The sequence below is a fragment of the Balaenoptera ricei genome, chromosome 17 (assembly GCF_028023285.1).
Source record: "Balaenoptera ricei isolate mBalRic1 chromosome 17, mBalRic1.hap2, whole genome shotgun sequence".
NCBI lineage: Eukaryota > Metazoa > Chordata > Mammalia > Artiodactyla > Balaenopteridae > Balaenoptera > Balaenoptera ricei.
In genome coordinates this window covers 33,018,202-33,039,139 of record NC_082655.1, presented here as the reverse complement: position 1 = coordinate 33,039,139, position 20,938 = coordinate 33,018,202, and the positions used below count along the sequence as shown (strand labels likewise).

The 20,938-nt window shown below is 38.7% G+C and overlaps 1 protein-coding gene across 38 annotated transcripts in view; it reads left to right on the top strand.

Annotated features, from left to right (window-relative positions):
• RIMS2 (regulating synaptic membrane exocytosis 2) overlaps window positions 1–19,264 on the top strand; it is a 597,264-nt gene extending 578,000 nt beyond the window's left edge. For all 38 annotated transcript variants that reach the window (XM_059902177.1, XM_059902158.1, XM_059902168.1 and 35 more), the window contains 5 exons: window positions 12,453–12,594; window positions 16,133–16,245; window positions 16,539–16,640; window positions 18,014–18,153; window positions 18,657–19,264. In XM_059902177.1, coding sequence (XP_059758160.1) covers window positions 12,453–12,594; window positions 16,133–16,245; window positions 16,539–16,640; window positions 18,014–18,153; window positions 18,657–18,875 — 716 coding nt within the window. In that variant the 3' untranslated portion in view covers window positions 18,876–19,264. The remainder of the gene's footprint in view (window positions 1–12,452; window positions 12,595–16,132; window positions 16,246–16,538; window positions 16,641–18,013; window positions 18,154–18,656) is intronic.
• Window positions 19,265–20,938: the final 1,674 nt, after the last annotated feature.

Genomic DNA, 20,938 nt, shown 5'->3' with positions numbered 1-20,938 from the left:
TTTAAAGTATCATTTCTTTTTTTTTAATTAATTAATTTATTTATTTTTGGCTGTGTTAGGTCCTCGTTGCTGTGTGCGGGCTTTCTCTAGTTGCGGTGAGCGGGGGCTACTCTTGGTTGTGGTGCGCAGGCTTCTCATTGCGGTGGCTTCTCTTGTTGCAGAGCATGGGCTCCAGGCATGCGGGCTTCAGTAGTTGCAGCACGTGAGCTCAGTAGTTGTGGCTCACGGGCTCTAGAGCACAGGCTCAGCAGTTGTGGACCCATGTCCCCTGCATTGGCAGGCAGATTCTTAACCACTGTGCCACCAGGGAAGTCCCTGCAGTATCATTTCTTAAGGTTTAGATTTTGCCTAATGAGACTAAAATGAAAGGGTCATTTATTTTAGCTATTCCAGTGATCAGTTGTTCTCTTATTATTCCTGTAAGTCGAGGGCCAGGAAAGTAACATACTTCAGTGAAGTAGGCCAGATATAATACAAAAGGGAAAATGCAGGAACTCTGAAAATCTGGAGAAAGCTTATCCATCCAAAAAGGAATGGTGAATACTCAGTTCTAGCTAATTGATGCCAAATTGAATATCAGCCCAGGGTTGGCAAATTTATTCTTCTCAAGAGAAGCTATAAATCTGAATGTTTACTTAAAGCCTTTAAATTTTAAATTGTTAGTGCCTAAGTGAAAAAATTTAAACATTATTAATTGAACCCACCTAGCTATTGACCAAGTGTGGCTTAAATGTGTGCCACCAGTTGGCACCTTCTGCCAAGGAAATGCTTCCTTCCCAGCTTTTTTCAGTTCTTTTTCTTCCTTCCCATTCTCATTATCACCTTGATATCATTAGTCCTTGATAATTTAGGACTGAATTAGTCCATCTTTGAAATCATTTTCAGTTGAAGAAAAAGCTAACACAAAAATGATAATATCAGTTCTACTTTTAAAGTATCATTTTTTAAATTTATTTATTTATTTTTGACTGTGTTGGGTCTTCGTTGCTCTGCGCGGGCTTTCTCTAGTTGCAACGAGCGGGGGCTACTCTTTGTTGCGGTGCGTGGGCTTCTTATTGCTGTGGCTTCTCTTGTTGAGGAACATGGGATCTAGGCCTGAGGGCTTCAGTAATTGCAGCATGCAGGCTCAGTAGTTGTGGCTCGTGGGCTCTAGAGCGCAGGCTCCGTAGTTGTACAGCATGGGCTTAGTTGCTCCACAGCATGTGGGATCTTCCTGGACCAGGGATCAAACCTGTGTCCCCTGCATTGACACGCAGATTCTTAACCACTGCGCCACCAGGGAAGTCCCCATCATCTTGATCTTGACACTACTCTCTCTCCAAAAACTTCAGTAGATTCCCATCTCCTACTAAATAAAACCTTTAGCCTAACATTCAAAGTCTTTCACAATCTGGTTCTTACATTCAGTTTAGCTTCCCTACCTTCCAAAGCCCTTTAGGAGCCCAGTGAATTAGTAGAACTAAGCTTTTTTGCTCTTTATCTCCAAATTTAGTAGCTTCAGATTCAAAGTTTGGGGCGGTGGTGTCTCATCAGCAGAACCTCAGCCATTTACTCATGTCGTAATTGCCAGGCAGGTTGGAAAAATGACAGCTGACAATTTTAGCTTCTACAGTTAAAGGATGGGTTATTTCTCATACATAGAAAGAGGGTTCAAATGCTGGTGAGCCAAAAACCCTAACAAATATCCATCTAATTATATAATTACCAGTGGGGGGAAAAAAACGTTAAGCTCAGCCTAATTACCTATTTTTTTAAATTAATTAATTAATTAATTTTTATTTTTGGCTGTGTTGGGTCTTCGTTTCTGTGCGAGGGCTTTCTCTAGTTGCGGCGAGCGGGGGCCACTCTTCATCGCGGTGCGCGGGCCTCTCACTATCGCGGCCTCTCTTGCTGCGGAGCACAGGCTCCAGACGTGCAGGCTCAGTAGTTGTGGCTCACGGGCCTAGTTGCTCCGCGGCATGTGGGATCTTCCCGGACCAGGGCTTGAACCCGTGTCCCCTGCATTGGCAGGCAGATTCTCAACCACTGCGCCACCAGGGAAGCCCTAATTACCTATTTTTAAGTCTTTAAAAATACTGGCTTGCTATTTGGTCTTTGCTCAATAAGGTAAAGTATGTGGCTCTCTTAATTTTAACTTTTCCTGCAGATTTGGCCACCCAAAATATCTATGGACATTTTTATTTTGCATATAGAACATAGTCAATCCCTCCCCCAGAAAGACAACCTTAAAATGTCATCCATATACCATGCAGATTGAAATCTAGGATCTTTGAGTGATGTATAGTCCTCTCCTTCATATCCACATGTGGCTTTTCAGGTTATAGTGACCTGTAAACCTAAAGACGCAGTATCTGCCTCCAGTACATCCAATTTAAATGGTAAAAGAGCAGCAGGATAACCAAAATAAAAATTTTCATTTCTGAAAGAGAGAATAGGAAGCACAAAGCAATCAGTCATCCACAGGAATTTTCCCACTTGGAGGGAATGGCGAAGATTGAGAGTAGAATACATTTCTTGGTTTACTCATCTGGGACCCTGGGTTCTGTTTTCTGGAAAGTGTTTCTTTGTCCTTTATTCTTTATGGCCACAAAGGTTCGCATTGAAGAGGGGATTTCATAGCTTTCATAGCCCACTTCTTCCTAGTGCAGATTAGGAAAAAAGTAGGAGTTACCTTAGGGGTTGAACAGGCTTTTTCTTTTAATATTTATTTTTTTTAATTTTTTGGCCATGCTGCACAGCTCCCCAACCAGGGATCGAACCCAGGCCCATAGCAATGAAAGCATGGAGTCCTAACCACTGGACAGCCAGGGAATTCCTGAACAGGCTTTTGTAAATGGGCTAGTAATTATTTTTTTCTATACAGATCCTTCAAAAATTCAGGAGGCTGTTTGATTCCAGCCAGTTTCAAGTGTGAGTGACTCCAACCAAACACCTCATTGGACAAAGATTTTAAGCCTCGAGATTCTGTTCTTTTAGTTTCCACCCTCTGTGCCCTGCCTACTTCCTTTGTTCTCAATGGCAACCACCTTGATATCATCTGAAATCTGTGGGTTTGTGTGGGAAAGCAGCCCCTTAATCCAGTTTGGCCAGCAGGCTCTCCCCATTTCTATGGCAAGGCCCCACTTTTTTGTATATAGTTTTCTTCCTGCAAGTTTAGGATAATTTCACATTATTCCAGTCATTTTTCAAAGAAGGATTTGTATAGCATTTTACAGTTTTCAAAACTTTTTCACAGAGCTTACAGTATCTGGTCCTTATTTATCACTACTCATTAAATACCACTACATTTCATATATTCTATGACATAGGCTAAGTCTGATCTCAAGTTTGCACAAAAGAACTCTGAGCTTTGGGAGGGAAGTTACCTGCCCAGAGTTTGCTAATGATCGAGTAAAGACTTGAACTCATATCATCTGATTCTAAAATGGCATGCTCTTCTCACCACAAAAATGCTGCCTCAAAATAGCTAACTTGAGAGTTAAGAAGAGGCTCGTGATATTTCATGTCCATTTTTGAGAGAGAAACAGGCACAAATATCAGTGGGCTGATGCGTGGCCAAGGACAGATGTCAGTTAAAAACAAAAGCCAAAAAGCAGGGGGAACAATTTTCTAAATAATTTCATTTGCCATAATAGTAACATCAGGTAGTAGGAACAAAAAAGTACCATAAAAAAGACAACCCCCAAAAGAGTACAGTGAGAGCTATAATTTCTTATATTTAAATGTGTTAAGATTACCAAGATGAGGGACTTCCCTGGTGGTCCAGTGGTTAAGACTCCACGCTTCCACTGCAGGGGGCATAGGTTCAATCCCTGGTCGGGGAACTAAGATCCCACATGCCATGCAGTGTGGCCAAAAATAAATAAATAAAGTCACTAAGTTTGGGGTGGTTTGTTATTTTAAAAAATGTATATATATATGATAAGCCTCAACTTTTATGGAAAAAACTTAGAATGATCTTACTGCAAAAGAGTCATAAGCTTGGTTTTATTTCTTGCTAAAATAAGGATTAATAATTATTAGCGGGCTTCCCTGGTGGCGCAGTGGTTGGGAGTCTGCCTGCCAATGCAGGGGACACGGGTTCGGGCCCTGGTCTGGGAGGGTCCCACATGCCGCGGAGCGGCTGGGCCCGTGAGCCACAACTGCTGGGCCTGCGCGTCTGGAGCCTGTGCTCCGCAACGGGAGAGGCCGCGATGGTGGGAGGCCCGCGCACCGCGATGAGGAGTGGCCCCCACTTGCCGCAACTGGGGGGGGGGGCCTCGCACAGAAACGAAGACCCAACACAGCCATAAATAAATAAATAAATAATTTAAAAATAAATAAATAAATAATTATTAGCAATATTAACAAGTAATAACAACAGGAGCTGAGTGCTCTGACTCTCTGGGGTAGTCGCCTTCTCTTGTAAGGAACCACCAAACTGTTTCCCAGAGTGGCTGTACCAGTTTGCACTGAATGAGAGTTCCTGTTGCTCCACATCCTCACCGGCATTTGGTGTTGTCAGTGTTCTAAATTTTGACCATTCTCATAGGTGTGTATTGGTATCCCATTGTTTTAATTTGCATTTCCCTGATGACATATGATGTAGAGCACCTTTTCATATGATTATTTGCCACCTGTATACTATCTTATTTGGTGAGGCATCTGTTAGGGTGTTTGGCCCATCTTATAATCAGGTTGTCTGTTTTCTTATTGTTGAGTTTTAAGAGTTCTTTGTATATTTTGGATAACAGTCCATTATTGGATATGTCTTTTGCAAATATTTTCTTCCAGCCTGTGGCTTATCTTCTCATTCTCCTGGCAGGATTTTTTGCAGGGCAGAACTTTTTAATTTTAATGGAGTCCAGCTTATCGATTCTGTATTTCATGGATCATGCTGTTGGTGTTGTATCTAAAAAGTCATCACCATACTCAAGGTCATCTAGGTTTTCCAGAAATTTCATAGTTTTACATTTTACATTTAGGTATGTGATTCATTCTGAGTTAATTTTTGTGAAGGGTTTAAGGTCTGTATCTAGATTCTTTTTTTTCTTTCTTTCTTTTTTTTTTTTTTTTTTGCATGTGAATATCCAGTTGTTCCAGCACCATTTGTTGAAGAGACTGTCTCTGCTCCATTGTATTGCCTTTGTTCCTTTGTCAAATATCAGTTGACTATATTTATGTGGGTCTATTTCTGGGTTCTATATTTCTGTTCCATTGATCTACTTGTCTATTCTTTCACCAGTACCACTGTCCTGATTACTGTAGCTTTATAGTAACTCTTGAAGTTGGGTGGTATCAGTCCTCCAACTTTATTCTTCTCCTTCAATATTGTGTTGGTGATTCTGGGTCTTTTGCCTCGCCATTTAAACTTTATGATCAGTTTGTCAATATCTACAAAATAACTTGCTGGCATTTTGATCAGGATTGCATTGCATCTATAGATCAAGTTGGGAAGACCTGACATATCAACAATATTGAGTCTTCCTATCCATGAATATGGAATATCTCTCCATTTATTTAGTTCTTCTTTGATTTTATTCATCAGAGTTTTGTAGTTTTCCTCATATAGGTCTTGTACATATTTTGTTAGATTTATACCTAAGTAGTTCATATTTTGGATGCTAATGTAAATGGTATTGTGTTTTTAATTTCAAATTCCACCTGTTCATTGCTGGTATATAGGAAAGCAATTGACTTTTGTATATTAACCTTGTATTCGGCAACCTTGCTGTAATCACTTACTAGTTCCGGGAGTTTTTATGTCGATTCTTTCAGATTTTCTACGTAGACAGTCATGCTGTCTGTGAACAAAGACAGTTTTATTTCTTTCTTCTCAATCTCTATACCTTTTATTTCCTTTTATTGTTTTATTGCATTAGCTAGAACTTTTGGTATGATGTTAAAAGGAGTGGTAAGAAGGAAAATTCTTGCTTTGTATCTGATCTTGGAGGGAAAGCTTCAAGTTTCTCACTATTAAGTGTGATGTTAGCTGAAGTTTTTTGTAGATATTCTTTATCAAGTTGAGGAAGCTCTCCTCTATTCCTACTTTACTGAGAGTTTATATGATGAATAGGTGTTGGATTTTGTTGAATGCTTTTTCTGCACCTGTTGATATGATCATGTGATTTTTCTTTTCTAGCCTGTTGATGTGATGCATTACATTAGTTGACTTTTGAAAGTTGAAACAGCATTGCATAACTGGGATAAATCCCATTTCATCATGGTGTGTAATTCTTTTTATACATTGTTGGATTTGAAGCTTCTACCCTAAAGTTACACAGACCAGTTTTGCTCACATTTCATTGGCCAAGCAAGTTACATGACCACACTGAACTTCATAAGTGAGGGAAATGTGAATATATTTAGACAGCCCTAATGTCTACCGTAATTGTGACCTCTACTTGTAACTCACTTACTACTTCATAATAGCTGTGACAAAGCTGTTGGAATGAATGGATTTGTGTTAAACTCTGAAACAATTTTGGAAATCAGCTGTTAAATTTCTATTTATTTTAATTGTTAATGCCAATCCTGGATTAGCCCAAAAGAAATTGTCAGATATTTGTCCGTATTTTGTTTAGACTTCCTGAGATTTGAATTATGTTTATTATAGTAAGAAGCCCTGACAAACATAAATGTAAGTGCACAAGCTTTTGTACACAACTACAGTAATCTACTCATGAGTGTCCCCATATTGAGGTCTTGCAGGACCAAATAGGTAAATCAACCTCTTCATGTCCGGATGTAATATCTGCTGATGGGAAGTCATTTTTCAGAATCTACCAACCTGTCTTCAACCTGTTTCCATAAATCATTTCCCATATTAACATCAAGAAAATCTTGACTCTAAAGTAAGTCTGTCTGCAAAAGGGGATGAGACTTTCCAGGTGAGAGCAAGCAGGAATGGGTTCTGTGGACCCAAGATTTGGAAAGAGGTCGCCCTGACATTAAGTTAGGCATTTAACTGTGAGTCTCATCTTGGGGCTTAGGAGAGTTTTCCAATCAGTAGCAGAGAGGACTTTTTGATTTTTGTTGTCAAGTCATTCAAAGGGTTTCCTGGTTTTCAGCATTGTTAGGGGAAACTGACACTTTGGTTGTTTATTTACTCAAGTGGCTTTCTTTGAATTTAGAGGGTGCCAAGCAAATGAGTCATCAGACTAAGCAGAGCAGAATAACAAGGACACCTCCTGTGTTGCTTTATGCTTGTGATCTTTTGTAATTCAAGAACTTGATTTTTACCTACAGGCACCTTCTCCAAATATACTATGGCTTAAAATACCACACCAGAATGAGTGGTTTAAGAACTCTGCAACAACATAATCTGGGCCTTAGTTTTGTAGTTTGCTACCTGAGTATTTTTAAACATCTTTATACACACACACATATCATATATATAAATATATGATATGTATGTAGTGTACATATGTATATATACTTTTTCTTATCATGGCTGTTGAGTTCTTACAGATAATTTCAGTTGTTCTACTCCTGTGGTCACAACGGGTTATTTTGATAGATCTCCCATTAAAACAATAATCTAAAGAATTACCTGTTGTTGCTTGACAATTATCACAAATTTTTACCAGCTTAAAACAACACCCATTTATTAGTTCACAGTTCTGTAGGACACATGTCTGGCATGCCATGACTGGGATCCTGCTTAGGGTATTGCATGGCTGAAATCAGGGTGTAGGCTGGGCTGAGTTCTTGTCCGGAGGCTCTGGGGGAAAGTCAGCTTCCAGGATCATTCAGGCTGTCGGCAGAATCCAGTTTTTTGCTTCCTGTCAGCTAGGCATTGCTGAAGGCTGCTCTCAGGTCCTTCCCACATGGTCCCCTCCATCTTCAAGCCAGGAAAGGTACACCAAATCCTTCTTGTGTTTCAGATCTCCGACTGACTTTTCTGGAACCAGCCAGAGAAAGCACTCTGCTTTTAGAGTTTTCATGTGGATGTGTTAGGCCCACCGAGATAATCTTTCTATCTTTAGGTCAACTGGTTAGTAACCTTAATTATGTTTGCAAAATCCCTTTTGCCGTGTAAAGTAACATAGTCATGGGGGCCATCTTAGAATTCTGCCTACTATACTTTATATAGGCATTCTCTGTTATATAGATTCAGTTTTTAGGTTGAATAACATGACAGCATTCAAAACATTAAATGTGAATCACCATGATGAATTATATTTAGGTTAAATTACTTTTATTGTGAATGTGATGCAAAGGATTTGTGGTATTGAAAAAGACATACTTTAAAATAGATAGCTAGTGGGAAGCAGCCGCATAGCATAGGGAGATCAGCTCCGTGCTTTGTGTCCACCTAGAGGGGTGGGATAGGGATGGTAGGAGGGAGACGCAAGAGGGAGGAGATATGGGGATGTATGTATATGTAGAGCTGATTCACTTTGTTATAAAGCAGAAAATAACACACCATTGTAAAGCAATTGTACTCCAATAAAGATGTTAAAAAAAGAAAGAAAAATACATACTTTTAAAATAAGTCTATAAATATATCAAAGTACATTTAAAAGACATATTTTAAAAAGCTATTATAAATGTTCAGCATATGCCTAGAATTCTTTGATTCCATCAGATGACAGGGAGTAGCCTTATCTCCTCAGTATATGCTATTAATCATGGTCTTGGTCATACATTAATGACACAAACTCATAGACTTTAGAGCTAAAAGAGATCAGAGATCATCTGGCACCCTCCCCCTCCTTTGTTTTTTTTTCATAAATGAGGAACCTGAAACTCAGAGAGGGATATGACTCAGAGAAGGCCATAGAGCCAGCTAGTCAGTGGTAAAGATTGGCCTAGAATACATGTTTTCTGATTTCCTTTCTGGTAGAAATAATAATAACAGTACCATTAATTGAAGATTTTCCATATAGCAGGCACTATCCTAAGCACTTTAAATATATTATTTTCCTTAACCGTCACAAAAATTATATCAGGTAGGCATTACTATTATCATTGCCATTTCACAGTTTGAGAAAGCTGAGTCACAGAGAAGGTAACTTGCTTCATGTCACCCAGCTAGTACATAATAGAGTAGGGATTCTGAGAGAAACAGTTGGTCACTGGGGCCTGACCTCTTCACTGTTCTCTGCTCTTTCCACCCCACCAGCTGCTTCTAGCAGGGCCTTCCACATGTACTCATCGAGTTAGCTTAGTATCATCTCCATGGACAGCTGTCCAAGCTACCCATTGGTTATATTTTGACGACAAAATACTGAATAGCAGAGAACTTGGAGTCAGGGAACTGTGTATAAACTCTGGTTCTGTCATTTTCTGTTTGGCTTCAGGGAATTGTGTAACCTGCTGGGGCCCTTGGATACTGGATCTGTAAAATGGGGATTATGAGAGTTGTTCGAAAGAGGACACATGTAAAAAGCAATCTGTAAACAAAAGGATTACATGCTCATTGTATTGTTATTCTTTGCCAAATGGTGACTAGTTCTCATCACCCTAAAATAGCAGATTCTCAAGTCACTTTTGCTGTGATAAGAGTCAGGCATTAAATGAAAACCAGTAGATTTTTGACACTGCAAAGGCCATGTCCTGAGACCTTTAGGAAGTCATGTTTTCTGTACTTATCCTCATTCTGCATTTTCAAACGTCACTGAAGTTGTATATCTCACTTGGTGGTGGTTTTTCATTCTTCATAGGCATTCTTCACAGGAAGTGAACGGTAAAGCTACGCGGAGAGGCCAGGACTCAGCCATTGGCCTGGCTCCCTCACACCAGCCCAGCACCTTTCATGATTCCAGTTCACACCTGGACAAAATTTTACTACTTTTTTTTTTAATTAATTTTTTTTGGAGTACAGTTGATTTACAATGTTGTGTTAGTTTCTGCTGTACAGCAAAGTGAATCAGTTATACATATACATGTATCCACTCTTTTTTAGATTTCTTTTCCCATATAGGTCATTACAGAGTACTGAGTAGAGTACCCTGTGCTATACAGTAGGTCCTTATTAGTTATCTATTTTATACATAGTGGTGTCTATATGTCATTCCCAATCTCCCGATTTATCCCTCCCCCACCCTTTCTCCCCTGGTAACCATAAGTTTGTTTTCCACACCAGTGACTCTATTTCTGTTTTGTAACTAAGTTCATTTGTACCACTTTTTTAGATTCCACATATAAGCGATATCATATGATATTTGTTTTTCTCTGTCTGACTTACTTCATTCAGTTTAATGTGGCCGTTTGGGGATCACTCTCAAACAAAATCATAAATATTGAATGTATGGCTATCAAGGTCTACTCTTCATCCCCATCCTTTCTGTTATTGTTGTTATTTCATCCTCTTTGTTTTATGTATTTGTGTATTTTTTGCTATACTGTTTGAAAGTAAGTTGCAAACAATGTAACATTTTATGTCTAAATACTTCAGCGTATGTATTTCCTAATGATAAGGAAATTTTTTATAATACATGCCATTATCTACCTAGGGAAATCAACAATTTTCTTATCCCATCTAATACCCAATTCATATTCATATTTTCCCTACTTGTCCTAATATTGCTTTTAGTGTTTTGCTTTTAGGGTTTCTTTTTTTGTTGTTTTTTTTCTTGAAAAGAAACCAATCAAAGTGTACTTATAGCATTTAATAGTTACATCCCTGTGATATTTTTAAAGCTGGAACAATTCCCCCACCTTATTAGTTTGTTTTTATGATATTAACTTTAAGAGAGTAGGTTAATTCTCTTGAACAAAATCCCATGTTCTAGGTTTGTCTGATTTTGTGTGTGTGTATCCTTTATCTTGTTATTCTATCCTATTTTTGAAAACTTAGAAGTTGGTTGCAAAGACCTGATTAGAAACAGGTTGTGTACTTTTGTCCAGAACAACTTGATAGGTGCTACAGTGATTGCTCCACTATTAGTGCTAAGTTTGCTCACTTGATTAAGATGGCAATAGCCAGGTTTCCCAGTAGTAAAGTACCTGTTTTCCTTTAACAATTAGAACTAATTTGTGGGATGATTTTTTTGGCTCATATGAATATCCTTTTATCTAATGGCATTAGCATCCATTGATGTGCCTTATTTGAATCATTTATTCCACTGGAGGTTGCCAATTGGTAATTTTAAAATTTTCTCACTTTTTACATGTATTAACTAACCACTTCTCTGGAAGGAAGAGCCTTCCGTCATCAATGGGGGATGCTTTAGCTCCTTTCAATAGTTCATATCAGTACAACATGTTTTACTATCAATTATCTAAAATAGGCTCAGATTATGGAACTGAGTTGTAGATCAGTGATAACATATTTTATATATACTTTTTAAAGCATTTTGATGTACATTAAAGTTGGAAGTGGAGAAGAGATGAAATTTAAAGCAGTGTTTCAAAATGGTGAGCAGATATTATAAGAGGTTTGATGGAAAGGATTTCCACAAGTCACTGTCAATATCACCAAATATTTATTGATCTAAAATGAAATTATTAATACCAGGCACTAAAAGAGCTTACCGTATCCCAAAATACTAATGATATGAATAGTCAATGTGGATAAATATTTAGACCTGACAGGAAGTAAATTAATACAAGTAATTTGAACCATCCCCCTGTTGCTCCAGCTTTAGTCATCTCTCAGCTCCACATTCCAACATGCAAGGCCTTTGATAACTGGGGCTGTTTCTTGGATCCCAATCTGCCAATTTTTCAAGCCCAGCTCAAATCCCAACTCCCTCTGTGATGCTCCTTCCTCCCTGTCCTCTGCGGATGGCACTTCGTACCTCTGTTACATCTGTGGTACTTGACTCAGTTTCCTGTTTGGTCTTCTAATTGGCTTCCATAAGCAAATCTCCTATTCAAACTGTGGAAGATCCTTAAGAACATGACTATCTATGACCAAAAATTTAAAAGCTCTTTTTTCATGTGGCATTGCTGGGTTTTGCATTCCTTATGAGAATCTCTCTGAAAGTTACAAACAGATGTGAAAGTGTTATCAGGCAGGGCTATCTCCTTAGTGTAGCTTTCTTTGCTTTCTAATACGGATCACCCTGCAAAAACAGGTTTTTGTGTGAAAGTTAAAGCTAGAATTGAGGATTACACACCACCTATTCTTTGGAAATAATGTGAAGGCCTACTTCTTTGACTATGACAAAAAGAAAGAAAAAAGAAAAAGACAGGCATAAATTCATCTTGATTTAAATATTACAACGAAAACAAAGCTTATTTTACATAGCTTGAACCTTTTTGTTCCTTTTGTTACCAATTTGAACACTGTTTTAAATGGAAATAAAACAATGGTATTTTGTGCTTCTTGAAGATTTTTTAGAAAGTTTTCACCCCACTCAACAAGACATGATTTGCAATACCTTTTCTCTCTGTCTCCTTCATAAAAGCATTTTGTATTTATGCAGGTTTTTCATCTGAGGACCTCAAAGCATTGGCTGCTATTTTTTGTTACCAGATGATGATGACAAAACGATCACCCCTTTTGTTTTCTGTCCGTGCAGAAGCCGGTGGTAAAAAGCTACGGAGCACCGTGCAGAGAAGTACAGAGACAGGCTTGGCTGTGGAAATGAGGAACTGGATGACTCGACAGGCAAGCCGAGAATCTACAGACGGCAGCGTGAACAGCTACAGCTCAGAAGGAAAGTGAGTGATGCTGGCTGGGCCGTGGTCTCCGTGCCTTGCTGGAGACCTTCTCCTCTACCTCACTCTCTGTGCTTTCACCAAAGCTAACTCACATGCCCTATAGCACCATTTTAACTTTCACTGGCTGATTTGCTGTGAAGAAAACTTTTGCTTACGTGCCACTGAGAAATGTGGCATATCTGGCTTTTTATGTCAATGGAAATAGGTTTGGGGATAAAGTGTTTCAATTTAAGGGCAAGATGCTAAAATGTGACTGTCACCAATAGAAGTTTGCCCTACCTTGAAATAATACATAAAAGCACAGAAATAATAAGCACTTGTGCCCATGCCACACGTACGATGCTAATTTTTTAAATCTTTGCTCTAAGAGTTATTACTAAAAAATATAGAATATTGATACATACTTAGTTCCATCCAGTAACGAACAGTTTGGATAAATGTTAACAGCCAGAAAGAAATGCCACAAAGTTGGTGAGCCTTTCTTTTAGGTAGTTATCATGTAGCTTTCCCTTGACTCCACTGTGTCTGAGATATTTTTAAAGCATTTGTAAAGATTGTACAGCCCTGTCCCCAACAAATTAACAATAATTAGCAACTGCAGATCGTAGATGGGTGCGTAAAGGACATTAATAGAGGAAAGTGGGGTTTACTGACCTCATCTGTCATCACCATGGAAGCACCAGGTGCTTAGGCAACATATGTGTAGTCAGTTCACAGATGTGAGGCCATAGGAGCAGCTAGCACAATTATATAAATACAAGAGATTTATATGGTTTCCATACATTTATAAATAAGGTTATATGGGATATTTATGGAAGCATTAAAAAGGTTTGGATTAACTGTATATTTGGGAATTAAGCTTGGGGGACAAAATAGATTTGACATTAATCAAGGAAGTCTTAAAAGAGATGGAGAATCAAGTAAAAAAGAAATGTGCAGTGAGCACTCATCACTGCAAAGCACTGTGTTAGACACTGTTAGGGATATAAAAATGTTTAAACTATGACCCCTGTGCTCCAGGTGTTTATAGTCTTATTGGAGCAATGGGATGAATACTCATAAATTCATTCAACAGATATTTCCATACCTCCTAGTGTTCTAGGCACTTTGCTATGAGTTGGGGATATGTCATACGAGGAAGCAAAAATCAGTTGGTGGTTAGACCATAGGCTTCAGAATCATATAGGCTTAAATTCTAATCTGTTTTTTGGTGCTGTAGAAACTTGGGCAAGTTATGTGATTTTTTTAAGATTCATTTTAATTAATTGATTGAGTTTAACAAGTACTTATAATATTTCAGGCATGGTTCTAATGCTGGATATATATCAGCAAACAAATAAGGAAAAAACCCCTACCCTCATCAAACTTACAGTCTAACAGATAAGATGGACAATAAACTTGAAAAATTGTTCAAATAAAAGAAAAATTAGGAAAATATATCATATTTAATATATAATAGATTAGGTGGTATAAGTGCTAAGGAGAAAAAGGTGAGAGAGGAGATGGCAGGGGTTATGGGTAGGGTTTTATGTAGGTTAGACAGGGAAAAGGGCACATTTGATTAAAAATCTGAAGGGAGTTAGTGAACACGTGAATGTTTGAAGGAAGAACATTTCAGGCTGAAGCAACGCTGAGGCTGGAGCTTACCTGGCATCAGTAGTGGGAATGGTGGCACCGGGGAATGAGGGCAGGAGTAGTAAAAAACTAGGAATTAAGATATGGGGGGCAGGGATGGACAGGTTGTATTGTCTTTATACATCATTGCAAGGACTTTGCTTTTACCCAGATCGAGATGTGAAACCAGTGGAGGATTGTGAGCAGAGGCCTGACATTATCTGGCTTCAGTTTTAACAGATCACTCTGATTGCTGTGGGAGTGGAGAGAAAGGTGGCAACGGGGAGATCATTCAGAAGGCTGTTGCAGCAATACAGAAAGAGAAAATGATGGCTTGGACCTGAGTGGTAGCATTAGTGAGGTCGGATTCTGGATGTATTTTGACAGTAGAGACAATAAGATTCAATAATGCATTTGATATGAATGTGAGAGAAAGAGTGTATTAGTTTGCTAGGGCTGCCGTAACAAAATACACAGAAACAGTACCACTTAAACAACAGAAATTTATTTTCTCATAGTTCTGGAGGCTAGGAATCTAAGATCAAGGTGTCAGCAAGTTTGGTTTCTCCTGAGACCTCTCTCCTTGGCTCCCAAATGGCCACCTTCTCGTGTCCTCACATGGTCTTTTCTCTCTTCATGGATACCCCTGGTGTTTCTTCTTCTTATAAGGACACCAGTCGTATTAGCTTAGGGCCCCACCTTTATGACCCATTGAACTTTAAATATCCCTTTAAAGGTTCTACGTCCAAATACAGTCATACTGAGGATTACGGCTTTAATATTCAGTCCAGAGGAAAGACAACTCCAGGGCTGAGCAACTGAAAGAATGAAGTTGCCATTTAAGACAGGAAGCCTCCGAGAAGAGCAGAGTTTGATGTTTTGTTTGTTTGGGGTTTGAGAGTCAGCTTGGGACAAGTTGAGTTTCAATTGCCTATTAGACATTCAAGCAGGTAAGGAGACAGAGCAGTTAGTTAGAATACAGGTCTGGGGCCCAAGTGAGAGGCCCAAGCTGGAGATGTCAGTCTAGGCGATATGAGCATAGATGGTGTTTAAACCCTTGAAACTGGATGAGATTGCCAAGGGAATCAGGACTTACAGAGAAGAAGTCAAAAGATGGAGCCTCCTATATTTAGTGGTAAAATTAGCAAAGGAGACTGAGGAAGAATAGCCAAAGAGGAAAACCAGGAGGCTAGAGAGTCCAGGAAGCAAAGTGGAGAAAGTGTTTCAAGGAAGAGGGAGGGATCAGTTGGGTCAAATGAGGCTAATATGTTCAATTAGACAAGTCTGGAGTATTAACGGTCGGATTTACCACTGTGGCTGCTAGGTAACGTTGATCAGAGACATTTTGGTGGAGTGGAGAAAAAGTGAGGAAGAGAGCAAGGAAAAACTGATTTGATTTTCAAAGGAGAATGAGAGGAAAGAAATCAAAGACGGTACATAGAGACAGCTCTACGAAGTTTCAAGGAGAGAAACGGGGTGGTAGCTGGGGAGGGAAGGAGGTTAGGAAAGGGATTTTTTTAAGGTGGAAGAAATAGCAGTGTGTTTGGGTGTTGATGGGAATGATCTGAAGACTTTCTTCATCGATAAAATGGGTTAAATAATAGAACCTCTCATAGTGCAGCTAAGAGATTCAGTATGCTAATGCCTGTCATGGAATAAGTGCTCAAAGTGTACTGAGTGCTATACATAGAAATCACAGTTCATGCCCTCCAGACAAGGAAAAGAAAGACACATAAACAGAGGCTTGCAATACAGGGCGAGGGCTGCTAGAGGATAAGGAGGGAGAGCCGTGGAGGTGCAGTGGGGAGGTTGGGATCCAATTAATGTAAGTGGCAAAATAGGTACCAACTGCTCCTGCCACGGAAAGGGGGCTAGATGGAAACAGGAGTCGAAGGTTTAATCCTGTGTGTTATTTTACTTTTAGTCTGATTTTCCCTGGTGTCCGCTTGGCCTCTGATAGCCAATTCAGTGATTTTCTGGATGGCCTTGGCCCTGCCCAGCTAGTGGGGCGCCAGACTCTGGCCACACCTGCCATGGGTAAGAATTTGTCACGTAATTGTTTTTCTTTTAGATTATGGAAGATCACATTCTTTAATTTAATAGGATCTTTAGCAGTATTATCAGGAATGAGTAGCTTAGATTTAAACAAAAAACTTTGACTAATTTTTTCCATTTTAATTTATATGCTTTTTAAAGTAAGATATCATTGATAAATTTTTAAATATATTTGAATTTAGGAAAAGATGTAGGAAATGATGAAACAATGATAAACCAAGGTCTTTGGCACAAGCATTTCTCTTACTGTTTGTTTCTTCCTCACACGCCATTAGGTGACATTCAGGTAGGAATGATGGACAAAAAGGGACAGTTGGAGGTGGAAATCATTCGGGCCCGCGGCCTTGTTGTAAAACCAGGTTCCAAGACACTGCCAGGTAAGAACAGAAGATATTCTTCTATTATTGGTCATAATCCACACTTTTCAATTCAGAGACTTTGTTTTTGATTAGATGCTGGAAACTTTGCTCTTAAATGATCAAGGATACTAATAAATGAGACAGTTAAGTGGGTTTGTGTGTTTGTCCTGAGTGAGCACCCAGTGAGGGTGGTCTGACGGGGATAAGACAAGTCATTAGATAAGCACATATGTGGTAGAAACCACTGCAAAATAAAACCTATCAATCACATTCATTTTGTACGACATGTACATAAGAAGTTCTTGTTAGCTGGTGTTTGTGTTATTCTTCAGTTTATCTGGAGCTTCTAAATTCTCCTTAAGAATCCTTAGAGTCCTGGAATTAGAATAAAAATAGTTACAGGCTCCCAAAGTAGCATAAGCCCATATGTGAAGGACATTCTAATTATAAGATTCTTACTTCCTGTAATGTATAGAGAGGCACCATTATAAGTTTTTATTGTGATGTCACATATTTCTTACCGAAATGTCATAATCTAAGGTGCTTAGAGCCATGAGGAGTGCCACAGATTCCAGATGTCTGATGCAGAGATGCAGAGAACATTGGATATGAAGTATAGAACAATTCTGAAACTCGGTTTCTCACCTCAGCACCTCCACTGACTGAACTGTAATTTTGAATCTCTAGCTTCCCTGTCCTTGCAGAAATTCCAAATTGTAATGTATGTTACCTATTGTACAGCCTTGCAGTGGTGATTAAGACACTTGTGTTCATAAACGTCTTGGCGTTTAGTCAGCTGACTCTGCTAGAAAGAACACTGCAGTTTGTACACGCACGAAAATGTTTTTATGAAGAGTCTGTCAGAAAAACTTCAACCCATGGTATTCATGATTAGTTGCCTCTTCCTGGCTAATTTGAACATATTACATCAAACCCCATCCCTGTTGTGTACCCACACCATCAATAAATAAACCCTTTTGAGTGATCAATGATTTGTGGGGATGGGTGAGTAAAACAATATAATTTCGAGCACGTTTAAGTAGATTTTAGTATTGACACATGAAAAACTGAGCGAGACATCTTCCTTGAAATTGTTAGGAACTGGAAGCATTTCTCTTTTTTTTAATGCGGTTGTTCAAATCCATATAACCAGTTGATGGCAAAATAGTAATCAACTCAGAGGCTATGTTAACATTGCCTAAAACTACCTGAATGGCTGATAGTTATCTATTGTTTAGCTAATGATTTTGACGTAATGTGGAAAGGCCAGTGATTTTTGACCGCTGGCTCTTCCAGCCTAAGATTAAGCTGTGGCAGACGTCACCCGTAAGCTGGGTGGTTCCGTAACCAGAGCTCATCACTTAACTCTCCTCTGTGTTTTCTTTCCCAAGCACCATATGTAAAGGTGTATCTATTAGATAATGGAGTCTGCATAGCCAAAAAGAAAACAAAAGTGGCAAGAAAGACGCTGGAACCCCTCTACCAGCAGCTATTATCTTTTGAAGAAAGTCCCCAAGGAAAGGTTTTACAGGTATTTACTGAATTATATATTCCTTACCTAAGAAAGTGTCTTCATGGAGTCAAACTTTGTATCCAACATCTTTTCTTACCGCATCCTTTTCCATTCCTCACAGCTGAAGTTCTTGGGAAACTTCAAAGCAGTGGCCAGTGCTATAAAGCTATACACACTAGGGAACTATCGATATATTCAATATCCTGTAATAAACCATAATGGAAATGGATGTGAGAAAGGAAAAAAAAGCTATACACACTGTTGTTTCCTTTAAAGTGACTATAGACTTGTAAACCCCCATCACACATAAGCTCCCATCTTCCTTGATTGCTTATGATCTTAACACTCCTGTAAAGTTTTCCTAACGTACCTTCGGATTCTAGTAAAGACAACTATCCCAGTAATTAAATACAACTACGTAACTTGATGTTTGATGTCAGCGCGTTAACTGAATGTATTTTAGTTTACAAGCCTTTACATACATGATTATACTGACATCGCTCTTTTAATTTTGCCAACAGATCATAGTCTGGGGAGACTATGGCCGCATGGATCACAAATCCTTTATGGGAGTGGCCCAGATACTTTTAGATGAACTGGAGCTATCCAATATGGTGATCGGCTGGTTCAAACTTTTCCCCCCTTCCTCCCTAGTAGATCCAACCTTGGCCCCTCTGACAAGAAGAGCTTCCCAATCATCTCTGGAAAGTTCAACTGGACCTTCTTACTCTCGTTCATAGCAGCTGTAAAACTGTTGTCATAGCAACCAGCGTTACAAAAAAAAAAAACAAACCCACAGGTCGCAAACCCTGGTAACACTGCATGCTTAATGTTGTGTCTTCTGAGCCTGTTTCTAGGGATACAAAGCGATCCTGTGTTCTCAGAGGAAGTTGCACACATTGTGCCCTAAAGAAGGCCCTCAGGTGAAAGAGCGGAGCTATGACGAACTATCAGGTTTGGAGTTCAATAACACTCACGTTTCGGTCCAATCCGAAGCCATGGATTAATCTCAAAGAATCAGTTTCATGCAGCAAAAGCCCTTTTCAATGGCACCTTTATATTTTTATCGTTCCTTTTTCTTCATTTCTCTGACCCCAAAGTCCTGTGATGCCACAGAAATGGAGCTATCCAGCCATTATGCCATGTTACAAGTCAAGGCATGAAGTCCTAGGAAGCATCAGGTGAAAAGCAAGAGACCAAAGACTTGGTCCAGGACAAAAAACGTCAGCCCTCCTCTGGACGGGGACGGGAGCAGCCAGTCCAACGTGACAGCGTGAACAGTGGCAGACTTCGGAGCTCCAGCAGGCATGGCACTCACCAATGCCAAGATGAGCTGGACTCTGAAAAACAAAATTCTGTGGCTACACTGTACCCAACGAAATTAAAGAAACTTTTGTTTGCATGGACACAGATTAGCTGAATACTTAAATTATTTTCTTGGGGCTGCAACTTGCAAAAAATAAAAATAAAAATCAGCCATTTTCAACAATTTATATTATTTTTAAAAATAAATTTCACTAGTGCATGGTTTTAAAAAAGGGAGAGAATGCAACAGGGTGATACAAAGACACACCATGTTTATTCTTTAAAGTAATCATAGTCTGTGTTTTGGCAGACATTACAGAAGAAAATACTTTCTAGAAAATACCTAAAATTCTCTTTATGTGACAAATAAGTATAACATATTCAATTTATTTCCATGTTAAATATGCAAATCTTACAAAGTTCAATATGTGCAAACTGTTCACATCTTTCTTCCACTATCTATCTCACTTTTCTTCTTCTCCCTCTTTTAATCTTTTATTTTCTTTCTCCCTACCAGAGTGAACATTATGCTAAAAAATTACAAGTTTTTGACCTGATACTCTCTTATACCCCATGTTTGATTCAGAGCTATAGATGCTTTTGAATCTCTGAATCTCTCAAGGGGGGAAAAAACTATTTAAGAGCTTTCTTTATTTCAAGCATGTTGAAAAGGATTTTGCAACATGACTTGGGAGTACATTAGAGTAAGTCAGCATGTATTTGATAAAGAAGATATTTGAACTTTTGCAATTTATTGTACAGTGCATGGTAATTTTATTTTCATCTTCAAAGTTCAGTTTACAGGAAAATCCTAAAATCATGTGGCCATTGTAATGTCTAATAAATTTGTTTTTAGCACCAGCATTATTCATACAGGGGTTAAAGTATTATTTCTAGAAGGTCTTAGGTTTTGTGTTTTGTTTTTTAATTAATTAAAGCAATTCCTTTAGCCAATTTCCATTTACTATGTGAATAGAAACACTGCTAACAATCTGGAGCCCTGAAACACAAGGCTGTTTATTAATTCATTTTTCTGTAGTAAAATTCAATTTTTCACAAATTATATTTCTAAAGAAATATAGCAAACATAAATTTGCAACAGATAATTTTAAAGCTCTAATTTTTAGGTGACTCAAAGAAAGTCAGTCAGTCTGCCTATTAACAGTTCTTTGATGCCATCACTGAAAGTCTACACACAAATCCCCAAAATCAAACCCCTGCCTTTGGTTTTACAGACAGTTATTACCATTGGGTGGTGCTGCAAGGTCAAATTTCTCTTAAGTTCCCCGACTTAGGAGAAAAGTCACCTAGTAATGTAATAAACCACCCATACTTCTTTGTTTCTTTCTGTGCACTTTGATAACACATTCTTATAGATGGATTTTAACTTCTTGCAACAACTTTTGAAATCCACGTACATACCATTTGTTTAAGTTAAAGCCACGCACAAAAATTGCTCTTTTGTGTTCCTTTTTAAATTCAGTGTTGACCATTCAAA